Source organism: Scophthalmus maximus, chromosome 3 (assembly GCF_022379125.1).
Source record: "Scophthalmus maximus strain ysfricsl-2021 chromosome 3, ASM2237912v1, whole genome shotgun sequence".
NCBI classification, from domain to species: Eukaryota; Metazoa; Chordata; class Actinopteri; order Pleuronectiformes; family Scophthalmidae; genus Scophthalmus; species Scophthalmus maximus.
In genome coordinates, this window is record NC_061517.1 from 12149759 (window position 1) to 12166209 (window position 16451).

General features: G+C 43.5%; 1 protein-coding gene across 2 annotated transcripts in view; it reads left to right on the forward strand.

Moving 5' to 3' along the window:
• Nucleotides 1-16451, forward strand: part of lrp1ab (low density lipoprotein receptor-related protein 1Ab) — an 81067-nt gene that overhangs the window by 14719 nt on the left and 49897 nt on the right. For both annotated transcript variants that reach the window (XM_035644044.2, XM_035644045.2), the window contains exon 3: nt 9552-9689. In XM_035644044.2, the coding sequence (XP_035499937.2) occupies nt 9552-9689 (138 nt within the window). The remainder of the gene's footprint in view (nt 1-9551; nt 9690-16451) is intronic.

Genomic DNA, 16451 nt, shown 5'->3' on the forward strand with positions numbered 1-16451 from the left:
CTTCAGTGAATTACCTATAGTGAAAGCACAAGTTTCTTAGACATTCATAATAACTATCTGTTGCTGCAATTATTTCTCTACGCATCATTGTATGTTTGCAGTCTTTTAAAAAAACACAGTCAAAGACAAGGTGCGTTGAGGTATCAAAATGAAAGGCAGCCAGACTGCGATTTTATCTATAGTTGTTTTATTTCATCCACCTGTTAAAGGGTGAATATGTGTTTGGAATGTAGGGATGCAGATAAAGCTACAGAACAAATGTGCCTGAACCAGCAAAGGTGGAGACAGGTTATCTAACGTCTTGCTCTGACTAATGGCAAAGTTCCCGACAACACCATCTTTCACCAGGAGATACCTCCAACTAGGGCAGCGCCTGGTAACTCTTTGAAGAGTTCACACATTGGTCCCGATCAGGTTCTCGCCGGCGTGTTCCAAAAATTGTAGATAAGTTGAAAATCGGGCCAAACTAGGCACAAGGGGGATGGAAAAGTCTTCCCAGCCGTCCCATTCATATGCTTTAACAGTTTGGAGGTCATCAGCCTGGTTACTTCCCTACTGGAAAGCATCACAAGAGACATGGTGTAAACAATGCTGCTCACAGCTGAACCGGTGTGGAAATGGTAAGTCGGGCCAAGCATCTTACAGGGGGGATTGATCTGCGCCAGTTGTGGGAGTTTTGTGTTGATGCTATTCATTATTTTCTAAGTTCAAGGTGTCATCTGTTCACCCGCTGCTCTGCTGAAGAGTTTATAAAAGCAGTCTGACTTTCTCTTTCAAACTTGGTCACTTTTCCAAGAAAACTCCCTGCTCTTTAGACTTGTGTTCGAAACATGCACCCAGACCACTTGTGTGTTAACGTTGACGGGAGTTATGTTGGTGCGTGCTCCTATAATTTTGACATTATCTTCAGTTCAAGTTAATTACTAACTACAGGCCTGGTTTACAAAGAGTACTCACTGAGATTCCACATTTTCATCTCATTTTATTTCACTTCCATTCTTCGTGTGGATCAGAGACTGTGACCATGCAGGCAGCGTATGTGGCCAATATGGAGATTTGTTTCTTAGAGATTTGTTCCTTATTTAAAAATGGCACCTTTGGAAAATCACAATCTGCCTGCATTATTTCAGTCATTCTCAAAGCTTAAGTGTTGACAAATACAGCACAATGACTTTAGCTGATTTGGCTGCAGATCCAGTTTTGTTTTTTTGGCAAACCCCACCTTTTTTTGTTTAAATTGATCATGAATTCACTTGCTTTCAGAAATGTTTGCAAAAGTGTGCGTCTGTCTGGTGACAATCTTTGATCTACACCTCTAGTACCCATGTTGGAAGAAAGTGTACTCATCAGCATCATTCTGCCTGGAGGTCTAATTGCCTGTCATTTCCAAACCATTCATCTGGGCTTTAATTATGCTGAGCAGCTAAAGACAGGCATCTGCCACAGTAGTGGGGTTAAAACGTTGCATCACACGAGGCGTTGACATGTTGTCGTTGAGATACTAGGGGGGGTCAGTGTTGTGCTTTAACCTCTTTAGGTACTGAGGCAGAGTGACGGGGATCTGCGGGACATGGAAGTGTGTTTTTGCACATGGATCTGCATGAATTATCATGATAAATGGATCAGTCGAGGTGTGGGCAGCCTGCCAGCTGTAGGGACGTCGGAGCCCTCAGACCCCCCACCTGTGCACCTCCCTCACATTGCCCCTAGTAGACACTTAGATAGCCATCAGCAGGCTGCCTGCACAGGCCCCTGTCTGCAGGTGTGACCCTGTCATCCTCTCCCAGGGACTGCACTGACTCCCCCTTCACTGCATGGCTTCAATTAGTTTCAGACAAACTGTTTCACCTCAATTACATTCAGGCTTGGGGCTCAGGAAGTGGTTGACACATGCCCTCTGGGCAGGAGTTTATGCAGTGCGTCTCGACGACGGTGCTCCGTGCAGGACTGACACTCTTTAATGCTCCCAAAGGTAGTTGTGGTATGCTGTCAAAGAGTTCTCTCTATCCAGCAGTGATAAAGTGATGAGGGTGTTTTTTGTGATGTCAATGCATCGCTTTCTTTGCAGGAGTTTAGACAGTACACATAAAATCGATTAGGTTTGGACCAGAAAGATTTATATTAAGGCTAAGTTTTTATTAGGTTAGTATTATGAATCAAAAGTGTTGTGTCAAAACTCACATTCCCTTTCACAGTTCTGTAAAAACAAATTCACTGACTCTGTGTCTGTGACCCGAGTCTGTGTGCAATTATGATTCATTATTGTGGTTGAGCCTGCCATGGGAGCAGATGTTCGAGTAAGCCTCGCATGTAAGCACTTTCTCCATCATGAGAAGCCCTCGCCATGAAGTCCTTTTCAACATCAAAAAACCTTATGCAACAACTGTCTGCCCCTAATTCTCTGTTAGACTTTTTAGCCTCCAATTTAGCATGAAAATGTCCACAGGAGGACGTCCAAGCAGGGGGTGAAAGGCATCTCAGTCATGCAAATGCCCTGCCTCTCTCTTCCCATGCACTGTTATCCGCTTTCATTCAGGGAGAGAAAATGAGCTGATTACTCAAAAGTATTTAACACTTGCAAATGACAAGCCACTCCCTGCGCTCACACTGTCAGTTTGTCACTTGTCACTCCTCCGAAGGCTCATACACACAAATTCATTTGCTTCACTTGTCGATGCTAGAAAGTAATTTTGAGGGGATATACCTGGAATGCAGTTATATAATGAAACTGAGGAACCCACGGCTGAAGGGGCTAAAAGTATTAAACATAACAATAGCCAAATGTGGACCATCAAATCCGGACACTCTCCTGATTTCATGTCATGTGCCTTTCGACAACCACACATCGTCCATTGGCCCACAAACGACCATTCTGGCTCACGTCAGTGGACGTGAAGGTCTCTGGCCATGCTGGTAGGAAGGTCTGATGAAAAGATTGAGTTATCATCTCCATGCAGCTGCCTGCGGTTGCTGTGGGCCACACAACAAGGTTATCTGTCTATCCCCCCCCCCCCCCCCCTTGAGCCCCCTCTGGATGCTTACCAGCCCGTTCCTTTGTGCGGCCCGTGCGACTGTCATGCCCCAGCAGCCTCTCCAAGACGACCAGGAAGAGCAGACTGCAGCAGTGGTGGTGGTGGGATGGGATGGAGGCATAGAGCGATGGGTAGAAGGGATGATCTTGCAGAAAAAAAGCCTTTTGTGTTGGAGAAAATGAGCAGATTACCGTGTAGGCTCAGGAGGAAAATGGAAGTGGCTTTGTACGGCTCCGATCATCTTTCTATAGAAACAGCCTTTTACAGTAGAGTTGGGAGGGGGGGTCCTGTCATAGACTGTAATCAGTGGTGTACTTGCAGGGGGCACCAGGCAGGGGAAGGAGGGTCTGTAGTGGCAGTGGTTGACACACTGCTTCCACAGAGGAAGGAGCAAAGCCCTGTAAATCCCTCCGGTCTGCGGCCCTGAGCCCTCCTCACCGGCCTATCAACAGACAGAGAACACAAGGCTTTCTCACGCCACACAGGCACCACTTCCCCCTTTTCTGCTGTCTCCTCCACGCCCTGTCTCCTTTTCTCCCTCTTTCATTCTGTCCTGTGTCCCCCTGACTTTCCTCTCCGTCTGTCAAAGAGCCAGACCGGAGAAGCCAGACGTCCAGTCTTGTCTTGTTCACTGTTCCTCATATCTCATCTCCAGTCTTTCCTCTGGTGTAATCGCCTCACAGTCTTTCCTCCTTGTGGCAGACAGTGATTTGGTTTGTTTGGTTTCTTTTTGTTTTCTTTGTTAGCCGTCTCTTTTTTTGTGTTACTTTGGGGAAATGGACTGTGGATTTTATGCAGCGACAGTCGGATTGTATATGATGCTTGACGCCATACTGTTTCACTGTGGCAACACATATAACAGACTTAAATGTTTGAATAAGCAGGTACCCAGATTAAGTAGATTTTTATTGCTGTCTTACTGAAAGAATTCTGCCTTAAGTGATGCTCCACCCAAGCTCTATCTTCTAAGTGTCCAACACTCTACCCCTGTGGGCTTATAAAGGGTGGCTGTAAAGCTTGTCCACCTTGTTAAAAACTGTGGACTGTAGTTGGATCAAATAAATGGAAGTTGATAATGAAGGTTTTCCCAAGATTGGTAGACATTTTCAGAACAACTCGTGCAAGTTATGGCTTAGAATTTGCTAAATAGACTGGATTTGTTAGATGATTTAATTGTGACACAGAGACAATCTTCAGAGATGACTTATTGTATGCATGGGCAAAAAAACATTTTTGCAGGCAAATTTCAAACCTACAGGTCTATGCTTTTCTTATTTATATCCATACTTCAAGATTATGGTGTCTGTGTATAAGCGTGGCGTGGCATGTCTTCTTCCAGTGAGAGCAGAGTTGGCTATGTTGTATGTTCTCTGTGCTACGGCTGCCTTGGTAGGGTTTGGCCTATAGCCATGTGCTCGTTGTACATGCTGCCATAAAGTGTGAGCAGAGAGAGTTGGTAACTGGGAAGGCCTGCCTGTCACCCTACGCAACATATTCATTTGAGCTGACAGCAGACTTTATGGAAGTCAGTCAGGGGCTGCCATGGGACCCAGAGAGCAGGAAGAAAGGGAGGCTTTTATGGTCAGGACAAAAGATCGACAGGGGATCCAAATTTAAGGTCATTGCATAACTGAGGAATGGGGGATGGTGGTGTCTAGAGGTGTTGGAGGGTAGGACTCATTGGGGGAGATGGTCTCTCACGTCCCAACTCCGATGCCTTGTGTTGGTCAGACAAGTTTAGTGGAACCCAAAGCCTCATACGAGCGATGTTTCGCAATCTGTGTTTGGGGAATTATTTGTAGCTGACACAAGCAGTGATACATTTCCTAAATCTACGCCATGCTCCGGGGGGAATGTGTTTGCGCAGAGTGCATGCTGCAACAAGAGTTTTGATTAGGCTGAACATAGGTTGTGTATTATGACTCATAGTTTCTAATGTTTTAATCATGATGAATGCCAGCGCTTACTTCTTTAATATGTACGAAGCTAAGAGGGAAAGAGAGATTTCACACAGCAGATGGGAGTTGAGATCCCCGAAGACACAGCAAGGATATTCTAATGTCACTGTTAGCTGATCACACAGTTTAGTGCAATAAGGTAATTGAACCCCACTCTGCCCTCTATTTGGTGTAAGTGTTGTAATTTCCCCCCTTTTCTTTGCATGTTATCCACTCCACTGTGTCCAGCGTCTCACATTGCTCTCAGCTGCAGTGCCGTCCCCAAGGCTCCCAAAGAATCTGTGCAGTGCATGCAGCGGCATTTTACATTATTCCAAAAATAATGCTCTGTGATAATTACATCTCTGTGCTCCAACAGATAATTCTACAGCACCTGCTAATGATGCTTGAGGGCGAATACTTGTTTTCATAGATGGAGCAGTCCAGATTGTGAAATTCACATATGAACATATTCTCACCACTGTTGAGAGAAGAAAGTGTTTCAGAAACGTATCTGCAAAATAATACAAGACGGAGATGATTATCATGTAAGAATAATAATCCGATTGCCAGAGAACCTTTATGTACAGAAGAGACACTGTAGAGGTGACAAATTACTTAACGCCCAGTACTGTTGCTTCACTGGTACCACATAAATCTCCAGTTTGACAGTGAAAGGTGACAAACACCAGATGCCAAAAAACCTTGGAGAGAAAAAGGAAGGAGAAGGAGTCTAGACTTTCCTGTTTGCGACAACAACTCTGGGCTCCAGCACTAAAATATCTCCCCCGTGTTTTAGTGCTCTTGTCATGAGGCACTTAGTTTGATGTTGGTACATTGCATCCAATTGAAATGGTAAAAAAAAGAATATGCTAAGACTGTTCTTAACCATGTTTTAGAAAACCACTTAACTCAATCTGGTTCATAACACCACTTTAGTTTGTAAAAGCCGAGACCTTTTAAAAGCAACAAAATATGGAATTGGTGGTTGAAAGTGGATAGTTTGTCACTGTCGCAGAGACTAGGTCATGCTGTGATTTTTTTTTAAAGGAGACTGGATTTTTTTAAACTCCCTTTGGCTCAAAAAAACCAACCCAGATTTGTCTTGTGGCATCTTCTAGAATCCTCAATTAAAAACAGCAGCTTGGAAAGAAACCTGGAGTTTTCGAAGGGTGTTCAAAGTGGTTCAAAGCTTGTCAGGAAGACTTAACAAGGGACACAGGAGTTTTTCTCTAAGAGGTCACCTTGTTTTACTGAAGTACTGAAAGGATTCCTGGTATGCTCATACCAAGCAAAATTGCCCACATGCAGACCAGCAGCTATAGAACAGTTAGGAATAGTATGCAGACTAGTGTATTGTGTGCATACAGTATGATGGTTCTGCTGTGTTCTCTGCCCTTGGCTTTGCACAGTAAAACTCTGGGACCACTGACATTATTGGGGGGGGGGGGGGGGCTCAGTTTGGGAAGTTGCCAACAACTTCCCAAACTAGAGCAGGGTGTACAGAGTTCCTCTCCATTGTCCCTTCCTGTGAAGTTATTTAATCCTCCATATTGTCCTTTGTATTTAGTTTTTTTTTGTTGCTGCTGGTCCCTACTCCAGCTCCTGCCAAGGTATTACTGTGTTGTGGAACTCAAACAAATCATTCTGGCTGTTGTGCATCGGTGGCAGTTTCCAAAAAACGAATTCTGCTATTCTGCCAGCTGCATGGTCAGTGGAAAGGTAGGAGGAGTGTGTGTGGGAGAAGAGGTCATCGGTGAGAGGTCATCGTCTTCATTCAGGTGACGTTCACTGGGATTTGTCTGTCATACGTTGAAAACTGTTGACAAATGCTAAATCCTTGGCAGGGGTTTGGTTTCCAGTGTGCTGTTTATTCCTGGTACCGCAGTTTATGTAGAAATCCCCTGGTTTGTTTATTGAATGTAAATCAAGCTGGATTAGAGGCTGAAGCTGTAGGAGGCCTACTAATATGTTAGCATCTCCCAGATGGGAGAGCCGCTCCCCTGTTCCCTAAGACAGACGCATTAGAAGCTAATTCTTTGTTCGAACGCGGCATATTTTCCAAACTGGCTGCTGTGGTGGGATCATTATGGAAGCTCTTGTCACTTTACGGCACTTGTTTGAACTGAGTTACATTTTATGTTCTGTGTGTAGTTATTAATCCCTTGGATGGATAGAGAGGACTCAAAGGGAATGCTTGTGGTTTCCTTCAGGGAATGTTGACATGCAGGCAAATGGTTTCCTTCATAAAAGTCTTCATGCATATCCACACTTTGATTCATTAGATGACGTCTCTCGTAAGAATTTATATAGTCTTAGCTATTGAGAGTTTTGTATTTTTGCTTTCTTCTCAGCTGAAATAAGTTCCCACATCTCAGCTCATGCGAGATGTGCATGATACAAAATATCAAGTCAATAATATTTATGTTCACCGACATTTTTCTTAGCCAGCTTTACAGTCTCTGCAGCATACAGTGCGACACCATCTAAAGTAAAATCTCCAGATGGATAAAAGCAGAAATGAGGGTCAAAGGAACTGCATTTTTGCTGCGACAGCTTCTTCTTAATATTCAGACACCAAAGACCTTGCGAATGTGAGATTCTGAAGGAGGCATCTGAAACAGGTTTTACACCTCAGGCTGCACATATGCAGATATCGTGCCCTCAAAGCCTCTCCCAGCACCGCACACAACCTGCAGAACTCCACAGATCGTTTCCCGTGAAGGAAGGTGAACTGGATTTTCTCTGCTTCTAGTGTTTTTCTAAAATGGGTCAGCAGATGTTAGAGAGCGACAGAGAAAGGGAGTTGGAGGTGGAGGAGGAGGAGGAAGAAGAAAAACAGCCAAAGCCAACTGTTTGCTCTGTAGTGTGGGCTGCATGTTCTGGTATTATACTGGTAAAAAAAAAGAATCACTGCTTTTTTTGGACCAGAGGAGATCACGTTCTGTCCTTTGCCCTCCAAGCCCCTTTAGATTCCATTTATATTTGTTTGCTTTTGGAATTGTCCAATATTTTTTTCTTTCGCCAGATGCAGAAAGATCAAATTTCCAGCCAGTGGTACTTGCCATACTGTACATAGTGAAGGCAAACACTGTAACTGCATGTGTACGTTACATGTTTATAATATGTGGCTTTCTATCTCTGACACTTGCAGGGAAACGTTTAGTTTTTCACTTGCCAAAAAAATCCTACTCCACCAGAACCCTGTATTTGGCAGCAGTCCTAGGTTTTATATCAATAATACTGTCAGGTGAAGTGAATAACATAGATTATGTCATTACAATGGCATCTGTAAAGGGGTGGGATTTGTTAGGCAGCAAGTGAACAGTCTGTTCTTCATGTCGATGTGTCAGAAGCAGGAGAAACGGGCAAGCAAAAGGATCTGAATGACTTTGACAAGGGTCAAATTGTAATGGCAAGATAACTGGGTCGGAGCATCAAGGGCAGGTCCTGTGGAGTGTTCCTGGTATGCAGTGGTTGGCACCAATACGGAGCTAAAAGCTGGAAGGGGATTGTTTATTTTTTAGAACACCATTTTTTAAATGACAATGTAGTAGTATAGATTTAGCCTCAATCCTATTGAGCATCTTTGGTATATGCAGGAGAAGCAAGTCCGACCCATGCAGGACAAACCTAATACAGGTTTGAAAGGAAGCTCGGGGTCCGATGCCGCAGGACACCGTCTGAGGTCTTGTGGAGTCCATGCCTCAACTGGCCCGAGCTGTTGTGGCGGCCTCGAGAATAGTAGCTTTAAAATGTTGTGGCTGATCGGTTTCAATGTTGGATTCAACCATGTTAATTATTGATCCACAGCGGCAAGTGCCGAAGATTGTTTTCTAAACTGAACTTACTTTTAATGCTAATCGATGATAAAGTCGCCCTCGCGGCAAAAACCTGAAGCCTCCTGCAGTGAATATAAAAGTAAAACAAAGTTCACAGTAATGACAGTCTCTGATTAAGACTGGCAGCCGGTTGAACCCGGGTCCTTCATAGTTAGGCATTGTGACAGGCAAACCTACCTTGTGTTATCTTCCCCCGGTGATGGATGTGACCTGACCTCATTGAAACTCTTGGGAGGAGAAAGTGAAACTCTTTCATAGAATAAAGGAAACTTCTTTCTCATCTGTTGCTCCAAGTTCTCTCAGAACCCACCGATATACCGAACTGAGGTCCACCGCACCCTTACTTTCTGTTAGGCTGCCCTATTGGTGTGTGCTTTAAAAAAAGGAAAAACAGATCAAGTTCCCACATGAAATTAAATCATTGGCTTGTTGTTATAGCATGAGGACAAATGATGGATTTTCGAGACCGATACTAATATTAACATTTGGGACTCCTATAATGATATACCACATAAATAATCTTGATATGCATCCCTTGGCAAGATCAGTCAACACTGTTTCTAAAAGCTTCCGACATTTGGATCCCAATGTATCTACAAGCTTAAGTGGTCTACCGCAAAGACTTCAGGATCACTCGTAGCCACAGTCTAACCACTGACCCAAATGAAATTCAAGTTCAATGTGGAATTTGTGATGTGTTCCATTTTTTTTTCCTGAGATGGGTTTTGCTTTTGTTACAGGCACACACAACAGAGTGAACCAGTGTCCTGTTAACGAACACGGATGTCTGGACCTGGATGTGTGTATCCATATGAGCAAAGTGTGTGATGGAGTCCCCGACTGCACCGACGGCTGGGACGAGGGGCCTCACTGCAGAGGTAATGAAGTGACATCTCACATCTTCATTTTCTCTAAAACACACGGAGAACAGATGGCACTAACATTTTGTCGCTCTCTTTTTTTCACACACTTTGTTGTGGGTTTTAAAAAAAAAAAGACCAACCATCTTCTGTTCTGCACACTGCCATCTCCCTGTCTTCCCATCCAAATATAACTATCTATCCAATAATCTCCTCTATTAGGCCCTTTAATGAGCTGGTCTGCTCGGACTGGTGCGATTACAATGGAATTTCTCTTCCGGGGGGGAAAAAGTAATTAATTATTAATCAGCTCAGCCATGAGGATGTTTCCCCAATCCCTGCGGGAATGATGAGCATTCAGCCCAGATGCAGCTTAAGAAGAATCCCATCAAACTATAAATTAGGGACTACAGAAGAATGAGAGATGGAACACACTGGGGTCCGTAGTGTTGGTCTTTGTTGCGGCAGACAAAGGAGCAAACACTGACTGCCTTCAGAGGATTGCCTCAGTATTCAGCAGTCCAGCGAGGCAGTCCTCGGATAAAGCTGTCTGAAGCGCTGCCTGTTTATAGCTGCAAAACAGGGATTTTAATTTTAGTTGGGCACCCTTGTGTCTTTCTTTCTAATTTACTTGTTCTAGTATTGATGCACTATCATTATCCCTCTTCTGGAATATTAAATTACTAAATCAAATTCTTAAAATCAGCACTAAGATAACCATAACTGGCGTTGGCAAACGATGTTCATAATATAGAATCACCTATTCTTTTTGAAGTCTGACCAAAGCTTCTATCCTCTATTCCTTTATCTGTTATGGTACATTTGAAATTATTTTACATGTGGTTACTAAGACTTATTATGGATTTTATATCTGCTTTTTTTCTTTTATGTACTTATCAGTTGCAGCTTTATTTGTTTTAATGTCAGTTTTAATATTATATTTTCACTAAAAAGTAAAATGTAATGCTTTCTCAACCCTCCTGTTTAAACAATGACAGTAAGTAGATAAATCGGTGTAGTGAATTCATCAGAACGATGTGATACGACCAGAAGAGCAGGAGCACTGTTGGACAGATGAAGTGGACAGTTGCACAGAGCGAATGACTGTTAGCATCCCACACACTGGTCATCACTGTTGGACAAGCTTTTACACAACACAGCAATGATGTCATCCAGTCACAACATGCACCGGCTGTTCCCGAGGACACACGTCCAGCTGTCCTCAGTAAGGCAATGGTCAACACACACCTAAATATACACACACCTACACGTTCGAGTGCCTGTAGTACATGCATGCACTTACTCACGCAGTCACATTATTGCAAGTACACTCCCAAACACACCCATCACCCCACACACGCACAAACACACCAGCAGTGTGTCCAGAACGTTTGGCATCGCTGTTTGTGAGCTCCCCTCTTTTCAGGGAAAGGCCTGGCCTTTCACAAGCTCCCTAGTGTTTACTTGTGCAAACGGCCGAGTTGTGCAAGTGTACCTGGATGCCGGTGTCTGAAAGCACACTTTGTCACTTAGTCAGTGTGTCCAAGTAATTATGGCAAAGTTTTTGACGAGATTAGTTAGAAAAGGGAGTGTAGCAACGTAGGTTGGGAAGGCATTTTATTTTTCTTGAACACATTTCCTCACCATTTTCTTTGTTTGTGGTAAAGTTTCTGTTTCACTTGCATGTTTTATGTGCTTTAATGATAGCAGGGTGTAACCAGATGGACAGAGTGGTGCTGTAATCATGGTAAGGTTGATACTGGCAGTATGGCTCTAGAGTTGTGGTATGGATGGGAGAACTGAGACCTTTGGAAACGATCACCCGCATTTGCTTCCTGATTGGTTTGGACTCAACTAATAGCAGTGAGGGCAATGTGCCACATGAATGGTCACATGATATACGTTTTCAAGTGTGTTGGTATGGATAGATATGAATACTGATATGGAGCTTTAACGCTTGTGTGGATGGAGATTGGTTCGGTTTTAAAATGCCATTTAGAACATAGTAGTACGGATGTAGCCATAGAGAAAAACTGTAGAGTTTAAACCACATTTTCAGATACATCCCAACTCTCCATGATTGCAAAAGAAGGGAGCATTTAAAAACTTGCATCCACGCACTACAAGGGTTTGGGCCCTGCTGTTTTGCCAATGAGCAAGTTAAAACCATGTAATTGGAATGTTTTCTGATGTGGTTTGGTGAGCATCCGAACCAGTGACACTTTAGTCCCGAGCTTGCTTGCCTAACTTCGGATCTTTGTCATCCTTTGGTCAAAACACAAAACTATCCGGGTCTATATTTAAAAGGCCTAGTTAACTATATGTAGCCTTTACAGACAATTGACAGTTATTTGTTTTTTGTCATATGGGTGAAAGTTGAGTCTCTTCAATTATCTGAAGGCCTGCATTTGTCCTTTCTCTTTCATTTTGGGGCCGATGGGGCCTCTCATGGGGGGAAAGGACTAAGACCTGCCTCCCTCAGAAGTGACTGATTGATAGAGAAGAGAAAACAGGGTCATGGCAGCACTCCTGAGAGCTTTATCCTGCTCCTCACCCTCCAAAAGGGAACCCGGATTATTGTCATGGCCCGGTGCTATTGTTTAAGCATGCAGTGGGCTGCTTTTCACTGTCCTTCATGTCCCACTAAACATGTAATGAGAATCGGTCATAGGCTACTTGAAGTTCACTGGTTGAAAGACCATACCTTCATCATTTATTCATGAGTGGGTCTTGACCTAAATGAGTGTATGGGCTCCAGCTAGAGTTGTCTTGCATGATAAGACCTGTTTTATTGCCAGTCTTTACCCATCTCTGCATGTAGATTTACACACAATTGGCCGCAGATTAAAGAAAATTTGAGTATGGATTCACTGGCAGGTTACTCAGTCACATGTTTGGGAGAGTTTGTCGTTGACAGTGTGTGTGCGTGTGTGCGTGTGTGCGTGTGTGTGCGTGTGTGCGTGTGTGTGCGTGTGTGTGCGTGTGTGTGCGTGTGTGTGTGTGTGTGTGTGTGTGTGTGTGTGTGTGTGTGTGTGTGTGTGTGTGTGTGTGTGTGTGTGTGTGTGTGTGTGTGTGTGTGTGTGTGTGTGTGTGTGTGTGTGTGTGTGTGTGTGTGTTTGTGTGTGTGTGTGTGTGTGTGTGTGTGTGTGTGTGTTTGGAATTTAAGTTTAGATTTATGTGTCTGGGACAACGTGCTGCCACTGTTTGGGAGTACGATAGCTACTGTTTGCTCATTACTCAAGCTGCAGCCCTGCTTGTGTTTGCAAATGGTCCCTTTGCCCCCTTTGGCTATGCAGCCTGCAAACAACTGCCAGCAAATACACTTCTAAGAATGTCTGAGCCTCCCTACCTAACTCTCTCCTGTGCACACCAGCACACCTGGCTATATAGTATTCTCACTTTTATCTTTAAATTACCTTGCCCAACAGTGCTCACCAAGTACTATTGTGTGTGTGAAGACATGCACCATGAAACTGTCATTTCAAAGCAGTTTACTTGAATTGAGCAGCTGACTGTGTGTTGTGTTCTGTGCGATTCTGTAATTGACTATGGCAATCTGTTTATTAAATATCATTATTATTAATATTATATGCAATTACATGAATACTAATTATATTAAAGTTATGTCCATGCATACAGAATTAACAGGAATTTGTAGTATAGACACAATCCACAAGACCATATACAATTAATAAAGCTGTGTTGTTCCATATAAACATCTTCTAGTCTACATACGGGACTAAGAGAGTGAGAAGTGGCACCTTATGAAGGCAAATTCAAATGCATACTTTCTATGTGAGGAATGATTACTTGAAATATGTCAAATGTACGAGCCATTAAATTTAAGAGGTAGAAATTGGGTAATTTGATGGAACCATGTAGGGAAACCGGCTCCTGTCAGCTGCTGGTAGAGGACAAGGGCATGTGTGGACTTGTTTCCAGACAGTGATAGCACAAAGGTAGGAATGTCCCGGGAATTACCTCTTTTACACTTTGTGTCTCACACACACACACACACTAACACTAACACACACACACACACACACACACACTCCAAAAGCCTGTTTATACAGTGAATGTTCAGTTGGATTTTTTTTCAATTACGGTTGCTTGATGTAGAAAATGGAGACGGGCTTTATTTAAAAGTTTTGTTAGATTTTCTTTTTAGTAAGAAAAGAGATTTTCTTTTCTTCAAGCCACTTGATGGATAGATGAGCTGATCTTTTTAAGGAGGGAGGTTTATGAAATCATTCAGTCGTGACAGGTTTGTTACGTAACTACAACCGCGACCCCGACACCACCTGGTCTCTGTCTCATTCAACCTGCGTTAACCAGTTGCACCGACCCGTCAGCCCCACGATTGGATTTTAGAAGAAAATGTCAACTTTCATACATTTCCTTGCGCACAGACCGAGGCCAAGATTAGTTCTGGCTTTCTTTCACTCAGTCTTCCCCTATTACTTTGTTTCTCATTATGTCTTGTTTAATCTAAGCAACCCATTGCCCTTTGCTCTTTGCGTGCACATTTTGTGTGTGTTGGTAATTCATATAGTCAGCTTAGAAGAGATGTCTCTCGTGAGACTCATCGAGAAGGTGGCAATTTGAACAGGAGTTGGTCTTGTAGTCTTCATATATGTTTGATATTATCATGCTTTCCTCATATTAGTTACAGAATAGCACTTGTTATTACGCCTTTACGCGTTTACACTGAACCAAACAAGGTGGCATATTGCCACTTCCATGTTTGACAGCATGCTGGCATTCTGAAATCACAGCGCTGACACAACAGCATTACTGTCCGGCCCAATATTTTGTCTCCCACTTTTGAGGCCGTTTTCTATTTCTGCATTGAATTGACCGTAGTTCGGCCATGCAGTTCAGCTGCGTACCCGACGCTATAGTCTGATTTACCCCTACCTGCTAATGCAACTAAACGTTAGGATGACACAAACCGCAACAACTGTGACTGGTCCACTTGAAAGCCTGTCACCAAGCGTTTGGTGGTGCAATTGCAGAACGACACATGCAGGCCAGTGGCTTCGGCATAGGCTCTGTGTCGATCCCATGCAGAAGTATAAACCAGGCTTTGCAAAGGCGTTGAGAAGGCTCTATGGCTTTCTCTGCTGCCAGGTGGAACAACACCGCCCCGCCATTCTGTGCTTGTACCGTTCTGCCTTCGAGGGGTAAGGTGGAGTTAAGGTGCAACATTCCCGCCTGAAACAGGCGGTGTGAAACTAGGATCGATTGCTTTGGCGTGCTTGTTTAGGACTGAAGGCCTCCAGTGTGTCACTGTGTGTGATTTGTTTGCCTCCTTCATTAACCCCTGGTCAAACGACTGACACGCTGCTGTTTCTCGTTTGCTTTGAACTGGAACTTTCTACCTACTCCCTGTCCTTCAGCCCTTTTTGTAGTCGTTTCCACCTCTGTTTACCCTCCCTTTCCTTTCTTCTCCATTCTTTTGTTCTTCCCCTTTAACATTTTCTTCCTCCACTTCTCTCCCTGCCGTCTACAAATGTTCTCTGAGGTTAGAATCAGCAACAGATTCACATTGCAAAAACTTTTTTTGGGCCTTCACAAAGGGAGAATCATTGTAATAGATTATAATTGGATTTTGATAAATAACATTATAGTTTTTTAAACTTTGAATACTTTGCATGATTACAGGTGACTATTGAGATGAAGTTTTGATAATTGCAGCAATATTCATTTAAGATAATACTGCCCCCCCATAGGTAAAAGCATGGGCATAAAGTGGAACAAACTGACCTTGAACAGAGGAGCATTTTGGTGTATCTTGGCTCTCCAGTTGCCTGTGGTCTCTCACAGTTTGAGGCTCGGTGAATGGATTCGATATGGGCCACAGTGTTTGCTGGGGGACTCTTCCTTTCAGTGGGGCCACGACAAAAGGGTCATTGTGGCAAAGGCTTTATATAATAAGCCCTTGAATGGTCCAGTCTCCGCTCCTCGCGGCCATGCCATCACTAGCCACTGTACACCATGACCGTTAGCCCTTGTTTTGTTGGCCGCTGAGGTAAATTTCATTGTGCTACTGGAAGCCTCCTTTCTCCATTATTCAAACACTTAAATTATTAAATGGGAATGTTTCTCTGCAAGTTCACAGAATTTTTGAATAGTGTTAGGTTCTTTAGACCAGCAGGAGTGAAAGTGTTGATGTCATCTAACATCTTTGGCCATGCTCACTGTTGCAGCTCTCCAGGAGCTTCAAATGGTAGCAAGAGGTTTGGTATATTGTGGGATTGCCACACGAAAATACAAGCTTGTCATATTTCATGCCCACGTCTTCATTCAGAGATAAAAAAAAAAAGGTTTCAGAAATGGAGGGAGGAAGTTGCGGACTACCGCTTTGAAGCCTTGCGTTAAGCATTTTGACCAGTGCCATCTTGGTTTTTGGGAACCAGACGTAAGAGTGGTGGTGGGTCTGACTGAGAGCTCGTCCACTGCGCGCCCACCTACACCTGCAAACATGCACCGATTGGATGGTACTAGCTGCCATCATGCTGTAGAGTACAGATTACAATGCATACCGTGCTTTATCGTCTATTTAACTTGAACATGCTGTGTTGAAGAAGACTTGAAACTAGAGATTGAGACCATACACTCCTTAGGAAAATGGTTTGTGATGTTAAAATTCAAGTGAGAAGTCATTTTCTCATAGATTTCTGACTTCTTTTTGCAAACTGGGGGAGTCCCCCTCTGCTGGCCATTCCAGAGAATACAGGCATCAGGCACTTCCGCATTGGCTTCCCTTTCCAGAACCAG